Source organism: Canis lupus, chromosome 25 (assembly GCF_048164855.1).
Source record: "Canis lupus baileyi chromosome 25, mCanLup2.hap1, whole genome shotgun sequence".
Classification (NCBI taxonomy): Eukaryota; Metazoa; Chordata; class Mammalia; order Carnivora; family Canidae; genus Canis; species Canis lupus.
This window is the reverse complement of record NC_132862.1, coordinates 14804843-14826218: the sequence shown is the minus strand read 5'-3', so window position 1 is coordinate 14826218 and position 21376 is coordinate 14804843. Positions and strand designations below refer to the sequence as shown.

Genomic DNA, 21376 nt, shown 5'->3' with positions numbered 1-21376 from the left:
ATATATACAAATTCAATCATTTTTCTCTTTTTTGGCATATTATTCATCCCAGATTAAATAAGCAAGTCATCTGCTACTGTTAAAAATGTACTAAGTGTCCACTTCTTTTTAAGATTTTATTTATTTATTCATGAGAGACACACACACAGAGAGAGGGAAAGACACAGGTAGAGGGAGAAACAGGCTCCCTGTGGGGAACCTGATTGGGGACTTGGTCCCAGGACCCCAGGATCACAACCTGAGCCAAAGGCAGATGCTCAACCACTGAGCCACCCAGGTGCTCCTACGTGTCCCCTTCTAAAACTAGTTTTGTTACTTAGAGGCAAAGTCAATTCATTTAAAATTATTCATTTGTCTCTCATTTATTCACAAATAAAACTTTATTGGATGTCTTACATAAACTAAGATTGAGTAATTAAATGCTTTTATAAAATTGTACTAGTAAAATAAGTCATTTTAATGCTCTTACTGAATATCCAAACCAGTATTTTAAAAAGTATAGACCTACACAAATTCATGTGCATCCAGATTCATTCTTCCAATCTGTCCATAAGGCAGCAAATGTTTATTATTGTTCAAGTGAAAAGAAGAGTTGTACATCTCTTACTTTATGGCAAAAGCTAGAAATGATAAAGCTTGGTCAGAAAGGCATGTCAAGCCAGGACAGGCCAAAAGCTAGGCCTCTGAAGCCAGTTAGCCAAGTTGTGAATGTAAAGAAAAAGTTCTTGAAGGAAATTAAAAGTGCTACTCCAGTGAACACACAAATATAAGAAACAATAAAAGCTATATTGCTGATATGGGGAAAGTTTGAGAGGTCTGGATAAAAAAAATCAAACCAGCTACATTTCCTTAAGCCAAAGCCCAATCCAGAACAAGGCCCCAACTCTCTTCAATTCTATAAAGGTGAAGAGAAATGATGAAGCTGAAGAAGAAAAGTCTTTAGAGGTTAGCAGAGATTGGTTAATGAGGAAAGAAACTGTCTCCATAACATACAAGTGCAAGGTGAAGCAGCAAGAGCTAATGTAGAAGCTGTAGCAAGTTACCCAGAAGATCCAACTAAGATAATTAATGAAGGTGGTTACACTAAAAAACAGATTTTCGATGTAGATGAAACAGCCTTCTATTAGAAGATGCTATTTGGGCTTCTTTTGGTAGAGAAGGGAAGCCATTGTCTGGCTTTAAAACTTGAAAGGATGGGTAGATTCCCTTATTGGGGTTTTAATGCAGCTGGTGACTTGAAGCCCATGTTCATGGGCCATTCCCAAAAACCTAAGGCCCTTAAGAATTATGCTAAATCTACTCTGTGCTCTATGTAAGGAACAGAAAAGCCTGGATGGCTGTTTGTACTCTAAGCCCACCGTTGAGAGCTACTACTCAGAAAAAAAAAAAAAAGCTTTTGGGACGCCTGGGTGGCTCAGTGGTTGAGTGTCTGCCTTCAGCTCAGGTCATGATCCTGAGGTCCTGAAATCAAGCCTTAATTCAGACTCCCCACAGTGAGCCTGCTTCTCCCCTCTGCGTATGTCTCCGCCTCTCTGCGTGTGTGTGTGTGTGTGTGTGTGTGTGTGTGTGTGTCTCATGAATAAATAAAATCATTAAAAAAAAGCTTTCTTTCAAAATATTACTGCTTATTAACAATGCACCTGGACATCCAAGAGCTTTGATAAAGTGGTACAATGAGACTAATGTGGTTTTCACATCCACTAACACAACACCCACTCTGCAGCCCATAAATCAAAGAGTGATTTTGACTTTCAATAATTATTATTTAAGAAATACCTTTCATAAGGTGATAGCTGCCATAGACAGTGATTCCTCTGATGGATTTGGGCAGAGGAAACTGAAAACCTCCTTTAACCTCCATTAAAAACATTTGTGATTTATGAAAAGAGGTTAAAGTATTAGCATTAGCTAGAGTTTGGAAGAGGTTGATTCCAACTCTCATGGATGACTTTGAGGGTTTAAAGACTCCAGTGTGGAAGTAACTGCAGATGTGGTGTAAATAGTAACTAGAGTTAGAAATGGAGTCTGAAGATGTGACTGAATTGCAGTAATCTCATGATAAAAGTTGAATGGATGAGGAGTTGCTTGTCATGGATAAGCAAAGAAAGTTGCTTCTTGAGATGACTTATACTCCTAGTAAAGATACTGTGAAGACTCTTAAAATGACAACAAAAGATTTAGAATATTACATAAATTTAGTTGATAAAGCAATGGCAGGGTTTGAGACGACTGCCTTCAATTTTTAAAGAAGTTCTACTGTGGATAAAATGCTATCAAACAACAGCACCGACTAGAGAGATATCATTAATGAGGCAAGAGTTCACCGACGTGGCAAACTTCACCACTGTCTTATTTTAAGAAATTGTTAGATCCACTCCAATCTTCAGCAACCACCACCCTGATATGATCAGTCAGCAGCCATCAACATCAAGGCAAGACCCTCCACCACCAAAGAGATGACAACTTGCTGAAAGCTCAGATGATAGGTGGCATTTTTTAGCAATAAAAAATTCTTAATTAAGGTATGTACATTTTGTGAGACATAATGCTATTGCATACTGAATCGACTACAGGATTATAGAAACATAACTTCATTATGTACTGAGAAACCAAAAAAAAAATCTATATGCTCATTTGAATGCAACATTCCCATTATTGCAGTGATCTGAAACTCAACCTATATCTCTGAGGTATAGGTTCACAGCCAAGGACAGGCACAGAAACTGGGTGGGTTGGGTGGGGGGTAAGGGTTGAGGGAAACTTTTCTGTCTGAAGGAAAGCACCCACAATGGTGAGATGCCACAGTCTACACAAAAGATTTAGAGATTGGCAAGTACTCCACTTTGGCTAGATCCCAGGTCTGAGATGTGATTGGCAGGGGATGTCCATCCAGGATGAGGGAAGACCCTGAACACCAGGTGAAGGTGCTTGCATTTGATTTTGTGAGGAAAAGAGAAAAATGAAGGAAAATCACTCAAGTCAACCTGTCTTTAGGAAGCTACCTACACAACATGTGAAGAATAGACCAAAAACGTGAATCCTGGAGTCATAAAGAGTAGTTCAGAGGATATTTTCATATTCAGCGAGAAAGTACAACTTCCTGAACAAGAAGGCTGGCAGCAGGGATGGAGAAGGATGCAGCAAACATTCTGGAGAGCCGAGGCAAATGTAAAGTTTCAGTGACTGATCAGACCATGTAAGTAGGCTAAAGGAGGTAACATTAGAAAATGTATAGTAGGGCAGCCCGGGTGGCTCAGCGGTTTAGCGCTGCCTTCAGCCCAGGGTGTGATCCTGGAGACCCAGGATCGAGTCCCACATCAGGCTCCCCGCATGGAGCCTGCTTCTCCCTAGGCCTGTGTCTCTGCCTCTCTCTCTCTCTCTCTCTCTCTCTCTCATGAATAAATAAGATCTTAAAAAAAAAAAAAAGAAAATGAATAGTATGCATGTCACCTGGTATTGGGTTACTTTATTTCAAAAGTCAAATACAACATGCTTCCTACAAAACTTACAAACCTTTCCAGGTGCTACTGCAGGCAGCCAGCACTTAGGAACAACTAATCAGGAAACACAAAATTGAATCCATGTGCCATCTCCACTAGAAGCTCTATATTTGCTAAGATTTAAATGATGGGGGGGGGGGGTAACATATTACAAAAGCGAATTGGAAGAAAGGCACAGATATCCATTAATATCAAACATTATTCATTTTCAAGATAAAGAAGGCGAACTATAGATCTCTATTGAAAGGGAAAACTAGAACAGCAATAGTAGAAGTTGACATCCCTTTGGGAGAATATGAAGTGAAATGAGGACTTTGAAGTAGGAAGTGACTGGCATTAGAAATCGTCTACCTTAATATCCCTGTAAAAACCCAGATACTGAATTTCAAGTCTAAGTTTTCAAACAGGCATTGACAATCACAAGATTTCCTTAAATCTAAGCATGTTTTTTTTTTAATTTTTTTATTTATTTATGATAGGCACACAGTGAGAGAGAGAGAGAGGCAGAGACACAGGCAGAGGGAGAAGCAGGCTCCATGCACCAGGAGTCCGACGTGGGATTCGATCCCAGGTCTCCAGGATCGCGCCCTGGGCCAAAGGCAGGCGCTAAACCGCTGCGCCACCCAGGGATCCCCTAAGCATGTTTTTACATTGTATTTCAAGGTCCTACTTCTAATGTCACTAAATTATCAAGCTCTGAGTGACATCCCTGGTCAACTAGATCAGGGACTCAACCTTTCATAGGAAGCTATGCCCAGACAACTGCCAGAATTGTCAAAGGTCACACAGCCAGTGTCAGAAACAGAATGAAAGCTCAGGGATTCCCACCATGCTTCACCGACATATTACACAAAGAAGAAAGAAGTCACATAAATGACATTCAAATGATAAAATGACCTAAAGTGAAACAAAGAAACAAAAACCATTTGATTTACATTGTAAGACAAACCCTGAGTTGAAAATCAATCATCTTTTAGCTAGTATACTTCAAACTTCTCTCCAAAAACAATTTTGAATTCTCACTAATTTAAATTACCAGTTAAGAGAAACATTCACTATCAGCTTAATATTGATTAGGCCTCCTTTTCCCAATGCCTACAAAGAGCTTTTAGGTGAAACCTCTAACATGAAAATCAATTGCAATCAACTTTCTAGCATCCCAGCTTCCACAATTAATTTGAAAATTGAGATATCCAGATAAGTCAGAAAATGAGCTATGCTCAAAACTCTCTCTCTCTCTCTCTCTCTCTCTCTCATTCTTTGCTTTATAGCTGGGAAACATAAAAACCTATTGAAGACATTAAAGAAGAATGATTGAGCTTTCAATTACCTAGACAACCACAAATAATGTGATATTCCCTTTACAGGAGTACATTTAGATTAAAAAAAAAAAAAAAAAAAGATTTGTAAGAATGCCCACAGCATTATACACTTCAAGAAGACACAATAATGAGGATCTGTGAGCAGTGAGAAACAAAATCCTCAAAATGATTCTAAAACCACTATTAGACTTACTAAGGCTGAGAAATGTGTTGGTTTCAGCCAGGTATGACAATTATAATCATACCTAGTTGACTGCACTCTCTGCCAGTTGAGATTATTCCTAATAAAATTAATGTGTCACTTGTTTTATTTAAATATAGAGTATGTGCAGCTAATTAGCAAAGTAGAAAATACTGACTTGTACAAAGTCACATCACAATTCAGTTAGACTACCATGCTGACGTTTTCACTACCTAAATACTTATTTTATTTATGTGGAATTCTAAAGAGCATGTTTGTCACGAAAGGAACCCTGGAATTTATTATTGAAAAGCCAGCAAGTTAAGTGGTGACTTCCTCATTACTAAGAAAGCCGAGGGCTGAAATGACAGAGCCTGCAGTCAGTTCTCAATTCCAGCAGTAAGTATGAATGTCACATAGTCAATTCAATTAATCTCCCTCTACTTTTCATTTACCTGGTCCATCACCTTTGTCCGGCATTTAGCTTTCATCTCACCCTGCCTGCTGATTCCTAGTTAAATAGTCCGCTCATTACTTAATTTCCCACAGCTTCATTAGGTAACTCAGCGGCAGAAAAGAGGTAAGAATCAATACTTGGAAATTAAACATCAAATTGTTAAGGTTTATGCCACTCATCTGAACTGTTCTACCCACAGCTTTCCCCACCTGGAGATAGAAAAAGCACAGAAGAATTCTGTATTCCTCTTTGTGATGGTATTTATATCACCTGTTCTAATCGTGTTTCTCAATTTTCCCATTTCTCCTCAGTCACCAATACACCGATACCGATAAAAAAGAATCCCACCTTAAAGCCTAAAAGACATAACTTACAGTAGGATGCCAGAGTATGGCTAGTGGACAGAAGTACATACCTAAGAATTAGGCATACATGGATTGCAAACTCAACCTTGCCACCCTTAGATGTGGGATTTAGGCCAAATTATTTAAACTCTGGCTGAACCTCAATCTCCTCACCCATAAAATAGGACATAAATCACCTGTTTCAGAGAACTGTTGGGAGGGCTGAGTAAATTAGCACATGTTAAGTGTTTTCCAGGTTGTCTCACATAGATTTAGATTTTGACTTTAATTAAAATACAGAGCGAAGGTCCAGGGCCTTCCTGACTTCATTAGTACAGCTTATGATTGAATCATTGTACAGTCTAAGAAATAGAAATACTTCCTGGGGACTGTCACTGATATTTTGTTTCTTTAGAGTTTCACGAGGGTTGTTTTTTTTTGTTTTGTTTTTTTTTTTTAAGATTTTATTTATTCATTCATGAGAGGCACAGAGAGGCAGGGAGCCTTTGGCAGGTCTCGATCCCAGAACACAGGAATCACGACCTGAGCCAAAGGCAGATGCTCAACCGCTGAGCCACCCAAGTGCCCCAGAGTTTCACAAAGTTAACTGACAATTCCCTCAATGTTTGGAGTATTATTCTTTATACAATAAACAATAGACAAAATGTCTCATAATTTGAACAAGAATACCCAAGAGCTAATGTCCCTGGCTGAAGAGGCATTAACATTGATGTCTGTCATTCATTTGAAAACATCAAGGTATTGTGTGTCAGGTCACGAACACTGAGTGCCCTTAAGGCAGGGCACCTTTTAAATACTTAGGGCAGCCCCGGTGGCTCAGCGGTTTAGTGTCACCTTCAGCCTGGGGTGTGATCCTGGAGTCCCAGGATCGAGTCCCATATCAGGCTCCCTGCATGGAGCCTGCTTCTCCCTCTGCCTGTGTCTCTGCCTCTCTCTCTCTTTCTCTGTGTCTCTCATGAATAAATAAATAAAAATCTTTAAAAAGAAATACATCTTACTTAATGACTGGCAATAAAAGCTTCATCCTCCTTCAGCCGGTGTTCTCATCTACTTGGATGTTTTATCACATGTCCAACATGAAAGAACTGTCTAGATGTGAGTTTGTTGATTTTATTGGTGGGTACAAGAATGTGCTAGAATGTGCTTTTATTCTAACTTTGTTGTTGGGGCGCCTGGGTGGCTGAGCCAGTTGAGTGTCTGCATTCAGCTCAGGTCATGATCTCAGGGTTCTGGAATAGAGCCCAGAGTCAGTTAGCAGGGAGTCTTCCTCTTCCTCTTCCTCTGCCCCTCCCCTGTTCATGCTTGCTATTTCTCTCACTCTCTCTCAAATAAATAAAATCTTTAAAAAAAATAAAATAAACTTTGTTGTCAAACACTACTTCTTATCTGTCAAATCCCATTGGGTCCACGTGACCAATTGGGTGTGTTAGTGTGGGGAGCCATGTAGTAGAATCTGTAGAAACGTCCTATGAATTTCCAAATCCACACTCTTCTTCTGTACCTTCTCCACATGTAGGTACAGGGGCTGGACTATAACGTAACATCTTGAATATGCGGCTTTATGTCACCTTGGATTTCATGTTTCTATGACTCCCCAAATTAATTATAAATTTGTCCAAGATAGAGATATCCTGCGTTCTATGTGGCTTGTATGCCAGCTGGTAATATATTTATAAAAAAAAAAAAAAGAAAAAAAAAAGAAAAAAAAACTGAAACAAAACTAACAGCTATTACGGGCTTGTCTTGGGACAGGCACAATACTGGGCACTTCATAGACTGTATTTCATTTACTTCTCCAATAATCCTATAAATTTGGTTTTTAAGTCATTTCTCTATTACTGATTAGGAAATGAGATTCCAAAAGTTGAAATAAGTTACCCAAAATAACATTCCAAAAAGGGTAAAAATGGGATTTAAAGACATTTGTCTGACTCCTAATTCCATTTTCTTGCCGCTATACTCTGCTGCCCCAAATTCTCATTAATCTTTAAGTGCAACTTCCTCATGGGAATAAAAGTATTTAGAAAGGCACAGCCAGGAGTTTAGACTTGACTCTGCTTATTTAAAGAGGAATAGGAGGAAAACAACCAAAATAAGCTATTACAATCCCCTTGAGAAAATAGCTTATTAATCACTGCAGCTCTAGAAAACTATCCCCAGGAAAAAAAAGTCATAGCTGTTGTTAAGTGTTCGTGAATAAGAAGGCTCATTAGCATGACTCTGAATAGTTAACTTTTCGAAATAAATTTTGGAAAATAAGAGATAAGTTAAATAAATACAGTATGCCCATAAAATAGACTACTTCACAGACATAGAGGGTTATTTTTCCAAAACCTAATGACATTACATATACATAATTTAAAACAAACAGATAAGTACAGAAGATAGGGACGCCTGGGGGGTTCAGGGGTTTGAGGGTCTGCCTTTGGCTCAGGGCATGATCCCAGGGTCCAGGGATTGAGTCCCACATTGGGCTCTCTGGAGGGAGCCTGCTTCTCCCTCTAACTATGTCTCCGCCTCTCTCTGTGTCTCTCATGAATAAATAAATAAAATCTTTTAAAAAAACAAAAAGTGCAGAAGATAAATTGTAGAAAAAATATAGTATGATTCCTTTATATAATGTGTGTGAGCATACGCGCACACACACATGCACACACACACACAAGGGAGGACTATAAATGTGACCTTGTAAATACAAGAGAAATGAACTAAATATTCAGAGTTTAATGGAACAGTGGGTGATTTTTATTTTGTATGTATATTCATTTGTAATTCTGAGTGCTTAACTAAAACGAAAAGTAGTATTTTCACTCCTATAGATATATTAACTTACTTGACACTCAAAACAAATACAAGACATAGGGGCTGTTGTTCTTCCCACTTTACAGATGAGGAAATTGAGGAACAGAGAGATTAAGTGACTTTCCAAGGCTTTACTACTAGTAGTGGTAGAACTGGTCTAGTTCCAGACCCATGCTCTTCAAGACTAAGTAAAACTGGCTCTAATAAGCAAATATTATTATTATAAAACAGGGTAACAACTGAATAAAACCCCTTTGAGAGGAACTGTTTTTCTTCCTTGCTTTGAGTAAATACAAATAAGAAAGGCAGGCTTCCACCTAATGTTATGCCACAAAAATCATCTAAAAGAGCACATCCGTTTACACCCTCTCTCAGGGCTTTGCTTTGTGAATTGCTTCTAGACTCACATTCTTTATATCCCAGGGCTGTTTTAGAACAACACAGGCCTCAAATGCTAAAAAACACAGAGCAGACCACAATATTGGTGGAACAACAGCATGAGTAATGCTTTCGTCTTACCTGAGCAACTCTCAGATTGAGACTTTAAGCTTTAAGTCCAGAAGTGCCCTAGTACAAATATTCCTGAAAGGCTGGGGCTAAGACAGACTCAAATGGCTGAAAAAGTACCGCAGGTTCACTACAGTTTTGAACCACAAGACCTCAGGAATGACAGAGCCAGAAGAATAGGCCAATAGGTCATGCCACACTTGGTCCTCAGTTTACCTATTATTAACATGATAACAGGCATCCTAGTTTCCCGAGCTTATAGCAACAATATAATTTTTCAGTTAACAACATCATTTGAAACCTATTTACACACTAACTTCAACTTCTTGTCTTTTTTAAAGAAGGGTAGAGAGGTAGCTGGGTGGCTCAGTAGTTGAGTGTCTGCCTTTGGCCCAGGGCGTGATCCTGGGATCTTGGGATCAAGTCCCTCATCAGGCTCCCCACAGGGAGCCTGCTTCTCCCTCTGCCTATGTCTCTGCCCCTCTCTCTGTGGCTCTCATGAATAAATAAATAAAATCTTAAAAAAAAAAAAACTAAAAAGTAGATTACATCTAAGAGATAAACCATCAGGGACTGGGGTGGAAACCCCAATTGCTGTATTTGAACTCTTTCAGTTTTTCACCATAGATAATCAGAACAGTGAATGCATCTGCTTCAAACTGGGCCAATCCCCGCCGGACCAAGCAGATTCTCTCTCTCTCTTGCAATACCCATTTGCTTTCCCAGGTGGTCTGGAACTGGAACTGTAACATGTAAACTGGCAAAGTATATGCCACCAGCGGATGGAGAAACAGAAAAAAGAAAGTCTTCAAGGTAAGAGAGAATAAGGAAGCGGAAAGAAACGTGAAAAGGAGAAGGCAAAGAGCATATAGAACTTCAGTTATCTTCCTGTTTTATTCACAATACAAGCTGTCACAACTTTTCATGGATTATGAAACCAGACAGCCTCACTTATTCCAAAAAGAGAAGCAAGACCACAACTGTGCTGACCTTGACACTGTCATTTCTAATAGTGAGAGTCCAACAGGAGCAAGCTTTTTCCTTTGTATAATCTTTTACAAAAAGCCTATCAACAGTAATGTGTATGCAAGCAATATATGCTTAACAATGAGCTCTCCAAAAAAATGCTGAAAGCATAGATGTGTGGGTTCATGTGTGAATAATTTGTTATAAATTTTACTGACATCAAGGATGTGTGGCTGAGCACACAACTTCTGGATAATAATAGTACATATATTTTTACCGTAAATTCCATAGAGCCAATTGATTCCCACAGAATGTCTTAAGTGCAGACAACAACAAAACAAGCCCTGATTTTTAGTGTTTTTTGCCAGTTTCCATGGTGTAAATATTCCCACCACGGCCAACTTCCATCTACCAACGCGTCTTCACTGAACAGGAATTGAAGGGATGAGCGGTAGAACATGACTGCATAACACTGTCACCTTACTGATTAAAAAGACAGAGCACAGATGACAATAAAGATAAAATAATATTATTATATTAATATAGATAATATAGATAATAGTAAAATGTAGTAAAATAATTAGGAAGTGACAACTTTTGAGTATGATTTAACTTTGTTTTAAAAAGTAATCTATCTAAATTTAGGTTTATATAATTTAATTTTTAATAATTGCTTTATTTAACAACCGGTGCGCAAATTCCAGTCTCAAGCTCATTTAGGCCAGCTCCAGCACACCCCTGAAAAGTATTTCCTAATACCTGAGGAAGGCAGGTATTGCTACTTCAGATGGAGTAACTAGTCAGTCATTTCCTCATTAAACAGGTAACCAGTTTAATGTGTATTATCAGCACATGATAAATTTGTTAAAAGTCCAGATTCTTAGGTCCCAGTCCCAGAGATTTTGAGAGCAGATCTAGTATGGGGACCTAGAGGTCTGTGTTTTTTAATAGGCAAGCAACCCTCCCCATGCCAGATGATTTATTCAGCCCCCAGCATTTGTTGACTACATATTCTGTGCCAGGCTCAGAAAACATGGACATGAAAGAAACAAAACTTGCCCTCAAGGTGAAATCAGAGACCAAGAATTATAATCTAACCATAATACTGGTACAAACGAGCTGCTTTGGAAAAACAAAATCCACTTTGGGAGAAAGAGAAATTTTTGACCTGAGTCTTGAAGAAGAAGCACAAACTACTAAAAAAAAAAAGACAGGGGGAAGGGAGGAAGGGGTGGTTCAGGGCAGAGATTGGCACGTGTGTAGCGCCACAGGAAAAGAAGATTCAGTCCACTGGGATGACAACACATGCTTTGGGACTGTACCACTTACTTGTGTTTTGCAGCCACATTTATCTGTCATCAGTCTTAGCATATAAGAACATGTTAGACCATGTTCAGTCACAGTGTTCATGTGAGGAGTGGTGGTAAATTAGGCAAGAGTCATGGCCAGGTCAGGCGGGACTTTACAGAATGTCCAGCACAAAGTAGCTCCCATTGTGTGTTCTTCCTTCAATGTGAGTGTTAAAAGTTGCTTTTACCACCTTTATAAGATTACTGCTGTGAAAGAATTTACATGTGATGACTAACCTACAAAATCTAGAAATACAGAATGCTCTCACAGCTTTTTTCAATGGATAAACTACATTCTCAATCAGAGAAAATGACCAGGATAATGTGTTAGAAATAGTTCCCCAAACCAAAGTTCCAGGGAAATGGGTGATTACTACATATTATTTTTCCCATTGGTTTTACCTCATTCTAATTAACTTGTCTTCAGAATATAATGAGAATGTTGTAAATGTTATTTTATTTCCTCAAGTTGTACCATCTCAGCTACTGGCATTTTAATTAGGTAACCCAATTAACTTAAAAAAAAATCGATGAATTAACATAATGAAGAAAAATGAATGCTAGGAGAACGAAACGATGGGTTGAGGGGAAGTCGTAGAGTAGGAGCTTGTCTCTACATAAACAGCTAGAAAAGTAGACTTGTCACCCTAACACACCAAGCCTGTAGCCACCTCCATGTCTCTTCTCTATTGCAAACCATGCCCATCCATCCTGCCTCCCCTCAAGCCCCATCTCCTCTTTGTGGTACATTCTTAGCACCCCACTGCACAGTGATTCTCAGTGCATGAACCTCAACTTTGGATTCAGTCCTACATAATCGTGTGTTAGGTAATACTCATCTCTCAACCACACTTCACATTTTCAGAGAACTCCTCTTGCATTTGTCACGGAGTATGGCTTAATGCTAGGCATATAAAAGACATTAAACACTTGGTGAGTGAATAGACTAAATGATCTCCACGAATTATATTTAGCTTCAAGCTTCAATTGTTGATTTTCTCACCTCTCCCAAAATGAAGATGAAAACGTCATAAAGATTTTTAAAGGTCTCAGATTGGGGACAATGAAAGGAGGTTATCAAAAGGGATTCTATTCCTGAGTTGCTTTTTAAGTGTCAGCAAATCATCAGAGGTCTCTAACATAGAAAGGCAAGGGAATTCCTCATTCTGCTTGCCCACAGTAAGACAGGGGGGCCTACAATGAAGCCTTGTTGCTAACTGAAATTTTCCCTAAAACATCCTAGAATATAAACTCTTTATCCTACTCAAAGAAGAAAGAGAGAACAGGCTTCCCAAGGCTGACTATCCCGGTCTTCTTTACCAACTTACTAAAGTACAGAATTCCAACCTGAAGCATATATAATATATTTATTCCATAAATACTATGTCCAATATCACAATAGCTAACATTTCTTAACACTTTGTGTCCTACAATTGTGTGAGCACTTTTCAGACATCTTCTTATTAAACTCTGCTATCATTCTATATGAGATAAATACCATAATCTTCCTCGTTTTAGAGAAGAGGAAGCTCAGCGTAAGTACAAACTCCAAGGTAACACAGAGCCAGAATCTGTAACTGGGTCCGTCACGCCAAAGCCCAAAGGACATCATCTATGTTTACAAGATTCAATTCCCAGCAATGTAAGTACTCTAAGTACTTGAGTTCTATTTCAGGACTTTATTTTTCTTAATTCGGAAAATTAAAAGTTAAAAAACAAGACAACAAATCAATGGTATGAAGAAAAGACTAGAACAAGGGAATGTCCCGAGTCCAAGATATCAAGTTTAAACAAACTGGCTTAAAGCCAATTAACTACAAGATTCCTAGCACACTTGGCGCAGGCGCACACATACACACACACACACACACACACACACACACACACAAAAGTGGTTAAATGTGGATCCCATTGGTAGAAAGACCAGGGAAGGCATAATTGATCCCCATCAGTCCTAAAGAGCTTTTGGGAAATTCAGATTTAATTTGTAACATTTTTATATTCATTCCAGGAACACGCCACATGGCATTCAAGCTTTGCAGCATGTTCAGCAGAGCAGAAGAACTCTAGAAAATGCTTTTATTGTAGGACTTTGGCCATGCACTATGTGTGGATAGTAAGGACCTCTCTTGAGCATCCAAAGGCAGCTTCAGAGAATAGAAAAAGGCCTAGAAATTAATGTCTGCAGAGAGTTTTCCATATAGCTTCACCTGTTCAATTGACAGGAAGAAATCTCAGGCAGCCCTTAAGGCAATGAACACTGGTAAGGCAAGAGCTCAAGCTTAGCTATCCTTATCAGCATTGTTTCCACAGTTTGAGGTCAGCCTGAAGAGGAAGCAAGCGATCAGAGGACATGGTTTCAGGGGTAGCTGAAGGCTGTCCCCTAATTAACACCTCTGCTGAGGTTGTCGGTGCTTGAATTTCCACACACCCAAAAAAAGAAAATTCCATTCCTTAGGCTGTAGACTCCGTCTTCTGAAAATGCAAAAATCGAATCCAACTGGGGTGACAGCATGGTCATTTCGGGGTTTCTTTACATCCAAGATTCCCCAGGTTCGTTTCTTTCAAGGCACATTTTGCTAAGGAAAGGAATGGGGGGGGGGGGGTAGGGTGGCAATTCAGGGCACTGAGCGCGATCTTGGAGCAAGAGAGAGGAGAGTTCTCCGCTGGGACAGATCCAAGTGTGCAAACAAGGGAGTGGACTCCAGAGTCAGTATCATGCAAATTCTCCCTCTCCCGTGGCCCTTATCGATTTAGTAAGGTCCGCCCACCTCCTTTTCAAAATCTTGCGCGATATAGCAGTTACGCTGCCTTCTTTACAGGGAAACTGACCCAAACAACGTGAGGCAAAGGGGCTGAAATTTACAGACCTCGGGCAGACTGTCAGTTCTCAGGAGCGCTCAGGCTGGGGCTACTCGCAGGCAGCCAAGTCGTGACTTCCCAGATTTGGGGGGTAAGGCACGCAGTCGCCTGCAAAGGGGGCTGGAGCCGAGAGCTCTACCTATCAGAGGGAAGGCGAGAAGCCCGGAAGGGTAGAGGGAGGGGGGAAGGCCGGCGGGAAGGCTCCAGGAAGTGGGTGGGGAGGAGGCTGCGCGGGTGCGAGCCGACCGTGGAACCCCGGGCTTGCGCGCGCCGGGCCGAGGGAGTCCCGGGCCGCCGCGCGCCGCGGTCACCCGCGCCTTGGGCAGCGCCGGCCCTTGGATTCCCGCCAGCGCCCAACCACACAGCTCGGGGTTGGGACGAAACACGGGCTTGCAAAGTGGGCGGCGGCCGGGGTTCCCGCCGCTGAGTCACAGCCCAGCCGACAACTTTTACAGCGTTTCCCAGAAAGAAAATGCAAAGTCTCCGCTCCGCAGCCCAGCAGCCGCTCCGTGCCCCGGAGCTGGGGGCGCCTCTCACGGCTTCCCGGTCGCCCCGCAACTTCTCGCGCCGGCAAAGCCTCGGGGTCGCCCGAGCGTTCGCCCCCCCCACCCCCCACCCCCGCAGGGCGCCCGGGCGAGCCGGAGGAGGGACGCGAGCGCGGCGCGCTCACCTGCAGGACACGGACACCTCCACCCGCGTGGCGGGGATGGCGGCGCTCAGCTGGTTCAGGTCCCCGATGCCCGCAGTGCTGGTGTAGCGGCTGTCCATCTCGGGCGGAGGCGCCGTGGACCCGGCCGGCGCCCACATCCAGAGCTCGGGCGACTGCGGGATCCGAGCCCAGCTCCCGACAGACGGGGCTGGGGCTCAGGGTGGAGGCGGAGGCAGGAGGGCGGAGGCAGCGCGCGGGGAGGGGAGGGGACGGGAGGGGAGGGCGGGGGAGCCGCGAGCCAGTCCCGGCCCAGGCCGAGGCTGCGGGGAAGTGGCGCGCGGGGCTCCCCGCTTCCCTGCCCCCCTTTCCCCCCTCCCGCCAGGCGGGCGACAGCCCCCCCCAGGCCCCCACCGTCTAGGACAGCCGGGCTCTGCGCGCCGCTGGGGGTATTTGGGGGGGGGGGTTGTCTCCGCCTCTACACACCCCCTCCCGCCCCCTGGGCCTCGACTCCCCTCCTCCTGGCAATCAGGTGTGGACGGGAATGTCACGCAGTTCGCCCGCCCGGGCTGGAGCTGGAGGTGTGGGCGCCTCCGCGTGTTCCTAAGCCCCGCGGGCAGGTGCACCCCTCGTCGCCCCGCTGGTCCCCACCGCAGCCCACGGAGCGCCCTCCCACCTTGCCCTCGGCAGGTGAGCCGCGCTGGGGTGCGGGGGGCTCCTCTCCTGGACTGCCCTCTCCCTGGGACCATGGGACGCGAGGACGCCTCCAGGGTTGTGTGCGCGGTGGTAAAGGGACACATCAGTATCTGGGACAAGGCGGGCACAGGACGGACCCTAATGGGTGGGTGGGGGGTGGGGGTGCTATTCCGGATTTAGGAGGGCCACCTGGTTTCCCTCGGCCCTCAGTTCCTCGAAACACGGGGTCTAACTAACTGGGACGGTCGTCCTACGGTCAGGACTCTTCTGCGCCCCCCCCCCCGTTTGCAAATGCGTGGAGGTCCTGAAACCCGGAGGTCACGGCCATGAACGCAGCTCGCGCACCCCGACTCCCTGCAGGTAAGATCCCAAAGAAACGGGGCGGACGGAAGCAGAGACAGGAGCCCGAGGGGGCCGGAGAGCCGGAGCGGCCAAAGCCCGGGGAGGTCCCGACCGGCGGCACCCCCACCCCCCCGCACCACGCAACCCCCCCCCCGCACCCCCCCCAGCGCGCCTGCGGGTCCCCAGGCACCTGCCACCAGGCGGCGACGGAGAACGGGGCAGAGGCGTGGAGACGGGGGGGTGGGGGGGGCGCCTTCCCTAAGGCGCCCGCCCAGCTCTCACAGGAGCTGTGTCCCCCCCACCCCCTACCCCCTACCCCCCAAGAACCTGCCGCCCGCTCCTGACCTGGTAACCCACCTGCAGCCACCTGACTAGAGCATCCGCGGGGGTGCCCGGGAGGACGCGTGGGCAACTGCCTTGCTCTCGGGAGAGATCCTGCCCTCGGGTCACTCTGGGTGTTCTTTCCAGGTCTCCCAGCCCACCCCCCTTGTCATCCCTTAAATCCAGAGGTTCTCTGTTTCTCTTTTTCTATCACTGATGAACCTGTAGTTTATTACTCTTTGGAAATATCCTGAAACCCCAGACATTTCTCTTCTGCTGCCCAAAATTGCTTTGGGGGATTAAACCTACATATATATATATTTTAAGGTAACTAGATTTTATTGCATAGAAACCTACTGAAGAAACAAAAGTTGAGGATTCTAAAATAGTAACTCCCGACATTTCTCTTCTGCTGCCCAAAATTAATTTGGGGGATTAAACCTACATATACATATATTTTAAGGTAACTAGATTTTATTGCATAGAAACCTACTGAAGAAATAAAAGTTGAGAACTTTAAAATAGTAACTCCCGACATTTCTCTTCTGCTGCCCAAAATTAATTTGGGGGATTAAACGTACATATATATGTTTTTTAAGGTAGCCAGATTTTATTTCATAGAAACCTACTGAAGAAATAAAAGTTGAGAACTTTAAAATAGTAACTCCAGACTTTTCTCTTCTGCTGCCCAAAATTAATTTGGGGCATTAAACCTACATATATATATTTTTTTAAGGTAGCCAGATTTTATTTCATAGAAATCTACTGAAGAAATAAAAGTTGAGAACTTTAAAATAGTAACTCCAGACTTTTCTCTTCTGCTGCCCAAAATTAATTTGGGGCATTAAACCTACATATATATATTTTTAAGGTAGCCAGATTTTATTTCATAGAAACCTACTAAAGAAATAAAAGTTGAGGACTTTGAAATCTTTATATCATTATAGATAAGTTTGCATTTTCTGTAATGTTATATGAAATCATATAACACGTACTTTTTGTGTGGCGTCTTCCACTAAGCAAAATTCTTTTGAGGTTTATCCCCACATTGTGGAGTGCATCAGTAGTGCATTTCTTTTTCGTTGTTGACTAGTATTCCATTGTACACATGTGCCACAAATTGTTAGTGGACATTTTAGTTTCTTCCCAGTTTGAACTATTACGAATAAAACTGCTGTGAACATTTATGCCCAAGCCTTTATGTGGACATATGCTTTCATTACTTTTGGGTAAATACCGAGAAGTAGAATAGCTGAGCCAAAAGGAGTGTGAAGGTTTAACTTTTTAAGAAACTGCTAAACTGTTTTCCAAGATAGTTCTACTATTTTCCATTCCCACAGCATTATATGAGTTTCAGTTGCTTCATATCCTTATCAATACTTGTTAAAAAAATACTTATTGTTGTTACTCTTTGAAATTTTAGCCAATTGAAATAGGTGTGTTAGAGTAGGTTAATGACTAATGATGTTGTCATTATAGGTCTCTGTGGATTGATGACTTGTTTTTATGTGCTTATTTGCTACCTGGATATCTTCTTGGGTAAAGTGTCCATTCAAATCTTTTGCCCATTTTTATTGGGTTATTAGTTTTATTATTCCTGAGTTTTGAGAGGTCTTTAAATATTCTGTATACAAATCCTTTATCACATACAATTTACAAAATAAATTCTGTCAGCCTGTGGCTTATCTTTTCATTTTCTTAACAGTCTATCAAAGAGTAGAAATTTATAATTCTGATGAATCTAGTTATTCAACTTTATCTATTATTGATTATAATGTTGGTGTTGAATCAAAGAAATCTTTGCCCAATCTGAGATCACAAAAATGATCTTAAACGTTTTCTTCTAGAAGTTTTTAACTTTCAGGTTTTGCATGTAAACCTGTGATTAATTTGAGGGTTTTTTTTTTTAATCAAAATTCTCTTTTTTGCACATCAATATCAAATTGTTCTGGCACCTTTGTTAAAAAGACAAATCTTTCTCTATTGACTTGTCTTTGCACTTTTATCAAAAATCAATTTATCATAAACGAGTCCCATTTCTTAACTCTATCCTACTCCATTGATCTATTTATGTTTCTTTAAACCAATTCCACAGTCTTAATCACTGCAGCTTTTATAATATCTTGTGAAATCAGGTAGTATAACTTCACCAACTTCGATCTTTTTAAAAATTCTTTTGTCAGGGACTCCTGGGTGGCTCAACAGTTGAGCATCTGACTTTGGCTCAGGGCATGATTCCGGGTCCAGGGATCGAGTCCCACATCAGGCTCCCTGTGAGAACCCTGCTTCTCCTTCTGTGTCTCTGCCTCTCTCTCTGTTTCTCTCATAAATAAATAAATGTTTTTAAAAAATTATTTTGTCATTTTTGTTTCTTTGCATTTCCACGTAAATTTTAGAATCGGCTGAGCAATGTCTACCCAAAAAATATTATCAAGACTTTGATTAGGATTGTATGGCTTCTATAGACCACTTAAAGAAGAGTGAAAAATTAGTCTTCTGATCCATGAACATTTTACATCTGTCCATTTATTTAGATTTTCTTTAATGTCGATCAGTAATGGATTCGTGTCCTTAAAAGAGAAAGATGTGGAGACACACAGCCACACAGGGAAGAAAGCCATGTAAAGACAGAGACAAAGATTGGAATTATGCTACCACAAAGCAAAGAATGCCAAGGGTTGTTGGTAACCACCAGAGACTACACAAGTTGGGTAAGAAATCTTCCCTAGAGCCTTTGGGTAGAGCGTGGTCCTGCCAACACCTTGATCCCAAAACCATGAGAGAATAAATTTCTGTTGTATTAACCCAACCAACTTGTGGCAATTTTTTACAGCAGCCCTAAGAAAACCAATGCATCATTATAACACTATTTCAATTTTGCTGATTTTTTTCAAGTTCAGTACTTGGAAATTCATCCCATTGAAGCAAGCTTTAAATGACACAATTTTTAAAGTATATTCAAACTTTTTGTTAATATAGTCAGCACGGTACTTAAAGAACTTCAACTTAAAAAATATTTTTAATGACCTAATAAACATCCTGAAATATGGCATGTCTATTTCCTTAAACTTTTATTTTGGAGAATTTTTAATAAAAAGTTTATACTTATTGAAGTGTATTTAAATAATATGAATGACTTCAGAATTGCTAAAAGCCAAAAGTAAATTTCATTTACTAAAATTTGTGAGAGGCCATTACTCACCAAGTTAGTGATTTAGTAAACATTAGTTGCATGTTTACTGTGTGCTAGGCACTGAGCTACATCTAGGACGTAAAGCTCCTTCTGGCAAGGAGATGCATGACTGCATAGAGATATTACTGAATGAATCATCAAATTCTTTTCATTTCTGGGATTTTATTATTCCACAAAATTAGAGAAGACTTCAGTTTGTAAATTAAGTTGTCATTGTACCTTATTTTTAAGAAGCATTTACTTATAAAATAGCATTAAAAGAATCACCTCGCCTGAAAGAGTGTATTTTCATAATAATAAGACAAAGTTAATTTACTTCATCTGGCAAGTGGCATATCAGCTCATGCAGAAGTCCAAAACAAACTGGACCAGGCAGTTCTAGAGACTGTGACTACATCAGTGGAGAATTTGCTCTATCAGACCCAACAACTATTGCACCTTAGGATAAGTCAGAAATACCAGCATTAATGTGGTGCCTGGGTGGCTCAGTTGGTTAAGCATCTGATTTTTGATTTGGGCTCAAGTCATGATCTCAGAGTCATGGGGTCAAGTCCCACTTTGGGCTCTTGTCTTTCTCCTTCTACTCCTCCCCGCACTATGCACACTCTCTCAAATAAATAAATAAAATATTTTAAAAAGAAAAAAAAATACCAGCATTACCACGTACTCCCTTTCAAAATGTCATTGGGAAATTGAAGAAAATAGATAGCTATGTCATGACTTAACCCTTCTGGATAGCTGTATAGTCACTTTGGCCACTTGACCTGCTCTATGAAAGTAGGGCTTAAAAATTAAACATATAATAGCAAAGAATCAACTAACTGTTTAATTATGGAAAAATGGAAGCTCGGGGAAGACATTATGATGAGTGGCCAAAATGTGTTCTCTGAGTATTTACCTTTTCTCTGACTTGCTAACCATTTGAAGATGATTTACTCAAAATGATTCAAATCTACAGATAATTCAAATCATTTCAGACATTAAAACAATATTACCAACTTTAGTTTGAAGTTACCTTTGTGACTAAAGATCAGTATTTCACCAGTCCTATAAATACCACTTTTTCGCTGGTTAAGGCACATAGAAAGATAACAGTTTTTAAAATCTTACAAATAATAGAAAATTAAGGTATGTCATAAATAAGTGTCTAGGAACATTAAACACAATATTTCAATCAAGTAACACCTTTGTAAGGGATTTTGGATAATTACTTAGGAAAACGTATTCTCAAGCAAAAGAAAATTTTTTAAGATTTTATTTATTTATTTATTTATTTATTTATTTATTTATTTATTTGAGAGAGAGAGAGAGAGAACATGCACAAGGGGAGGAGGGGCAAAGGAAGAAAGAGAAGCGGACTCCCTGGGATGAGGGACTCAATCCCAGAACCCTGAAGGCGAATAAATGCTTAACCAACTGAGCCACCCAGGTGCCCCTGAAGCAAGTAATTTCCTCACATTTGATAAATAAATTTTACACTCAAGAGAGCATTTAGAATACAGGAAACTTTCAATTTCAGAATTTCACAGTTAATATTTAAACATACAGTGGAACATATTTAAGTTTTTGTGTTGAAAGTCTCAGGTTGGTTTGAATAACATTTGGTGTTCCATTATCACAAAGTAACTTGACTCCTACATTGCCTAGTCCTTAAAGAGATGCCCTAAACTTGGGGTGAGGGGAGGGGTGGATCAGGAAAGTGATCACACTAGGGTTAGCTATCTTACTATGATTAAATGATAATATTTCAGTTATTTATTGCTGTGTAACAAGCCAGTCCAAAACTCAACTCAAAACAACAGCAGTTATACTAGTTTTCTTGATTCTGTGGGTCAGCAATTAGGGTAGCCTCAGCCGGGCAGTTCTG

At 41.2% G+C, this 21376-nt stretch overlaps 1 protein-coding gene and 1 long non-coding RNA gene across 4 annotated transcripts in view; one reads left to right on the top strand and one right to left on the bottom strand.

The window, feature by feature from the left end:
- CPNE8 (copine 8) overlaps nucleotides 1-15287 on the bottom strand; it is a 316677-nt gene extending 301390 nt beyond the window's left edge. For all 3 annotated transcript variants that reach the window (XM_072798389.1, XM_072798390.1, XM_072798388.1), the window contains exon 1: nucleotides 14982-15287. In XM_072798389.1, the coding sequence (XP_072654490.1) occupies nucleotides 14982-15118 (137 nt within the window). In that variant the 5' untranslated portion in view covers nucleotides 15119-15287. The remainder of the gene's footprint in view (nucleotides 1-14981) is intronic.
- Nucleotides 15288-15341: 54 nt separating this feature from the next.
- On the top strand, nucleotides 15342-18670 carry LOC140616827 (uncharacterized). Its single transcript, XR_012017160.1, has 4 exons — nucleotides 15342-15647; nucleotides 15914-16013; nucleotides 17796-17855; nucleotides 18500-18670. It is a non-coding gene; the product is annotated as an uncharacterized lncRNA (long non-coding RNA).
- The last annotated feature ends 2706 nt before the right edge of the window (nucleotides 18671-21376 follow it).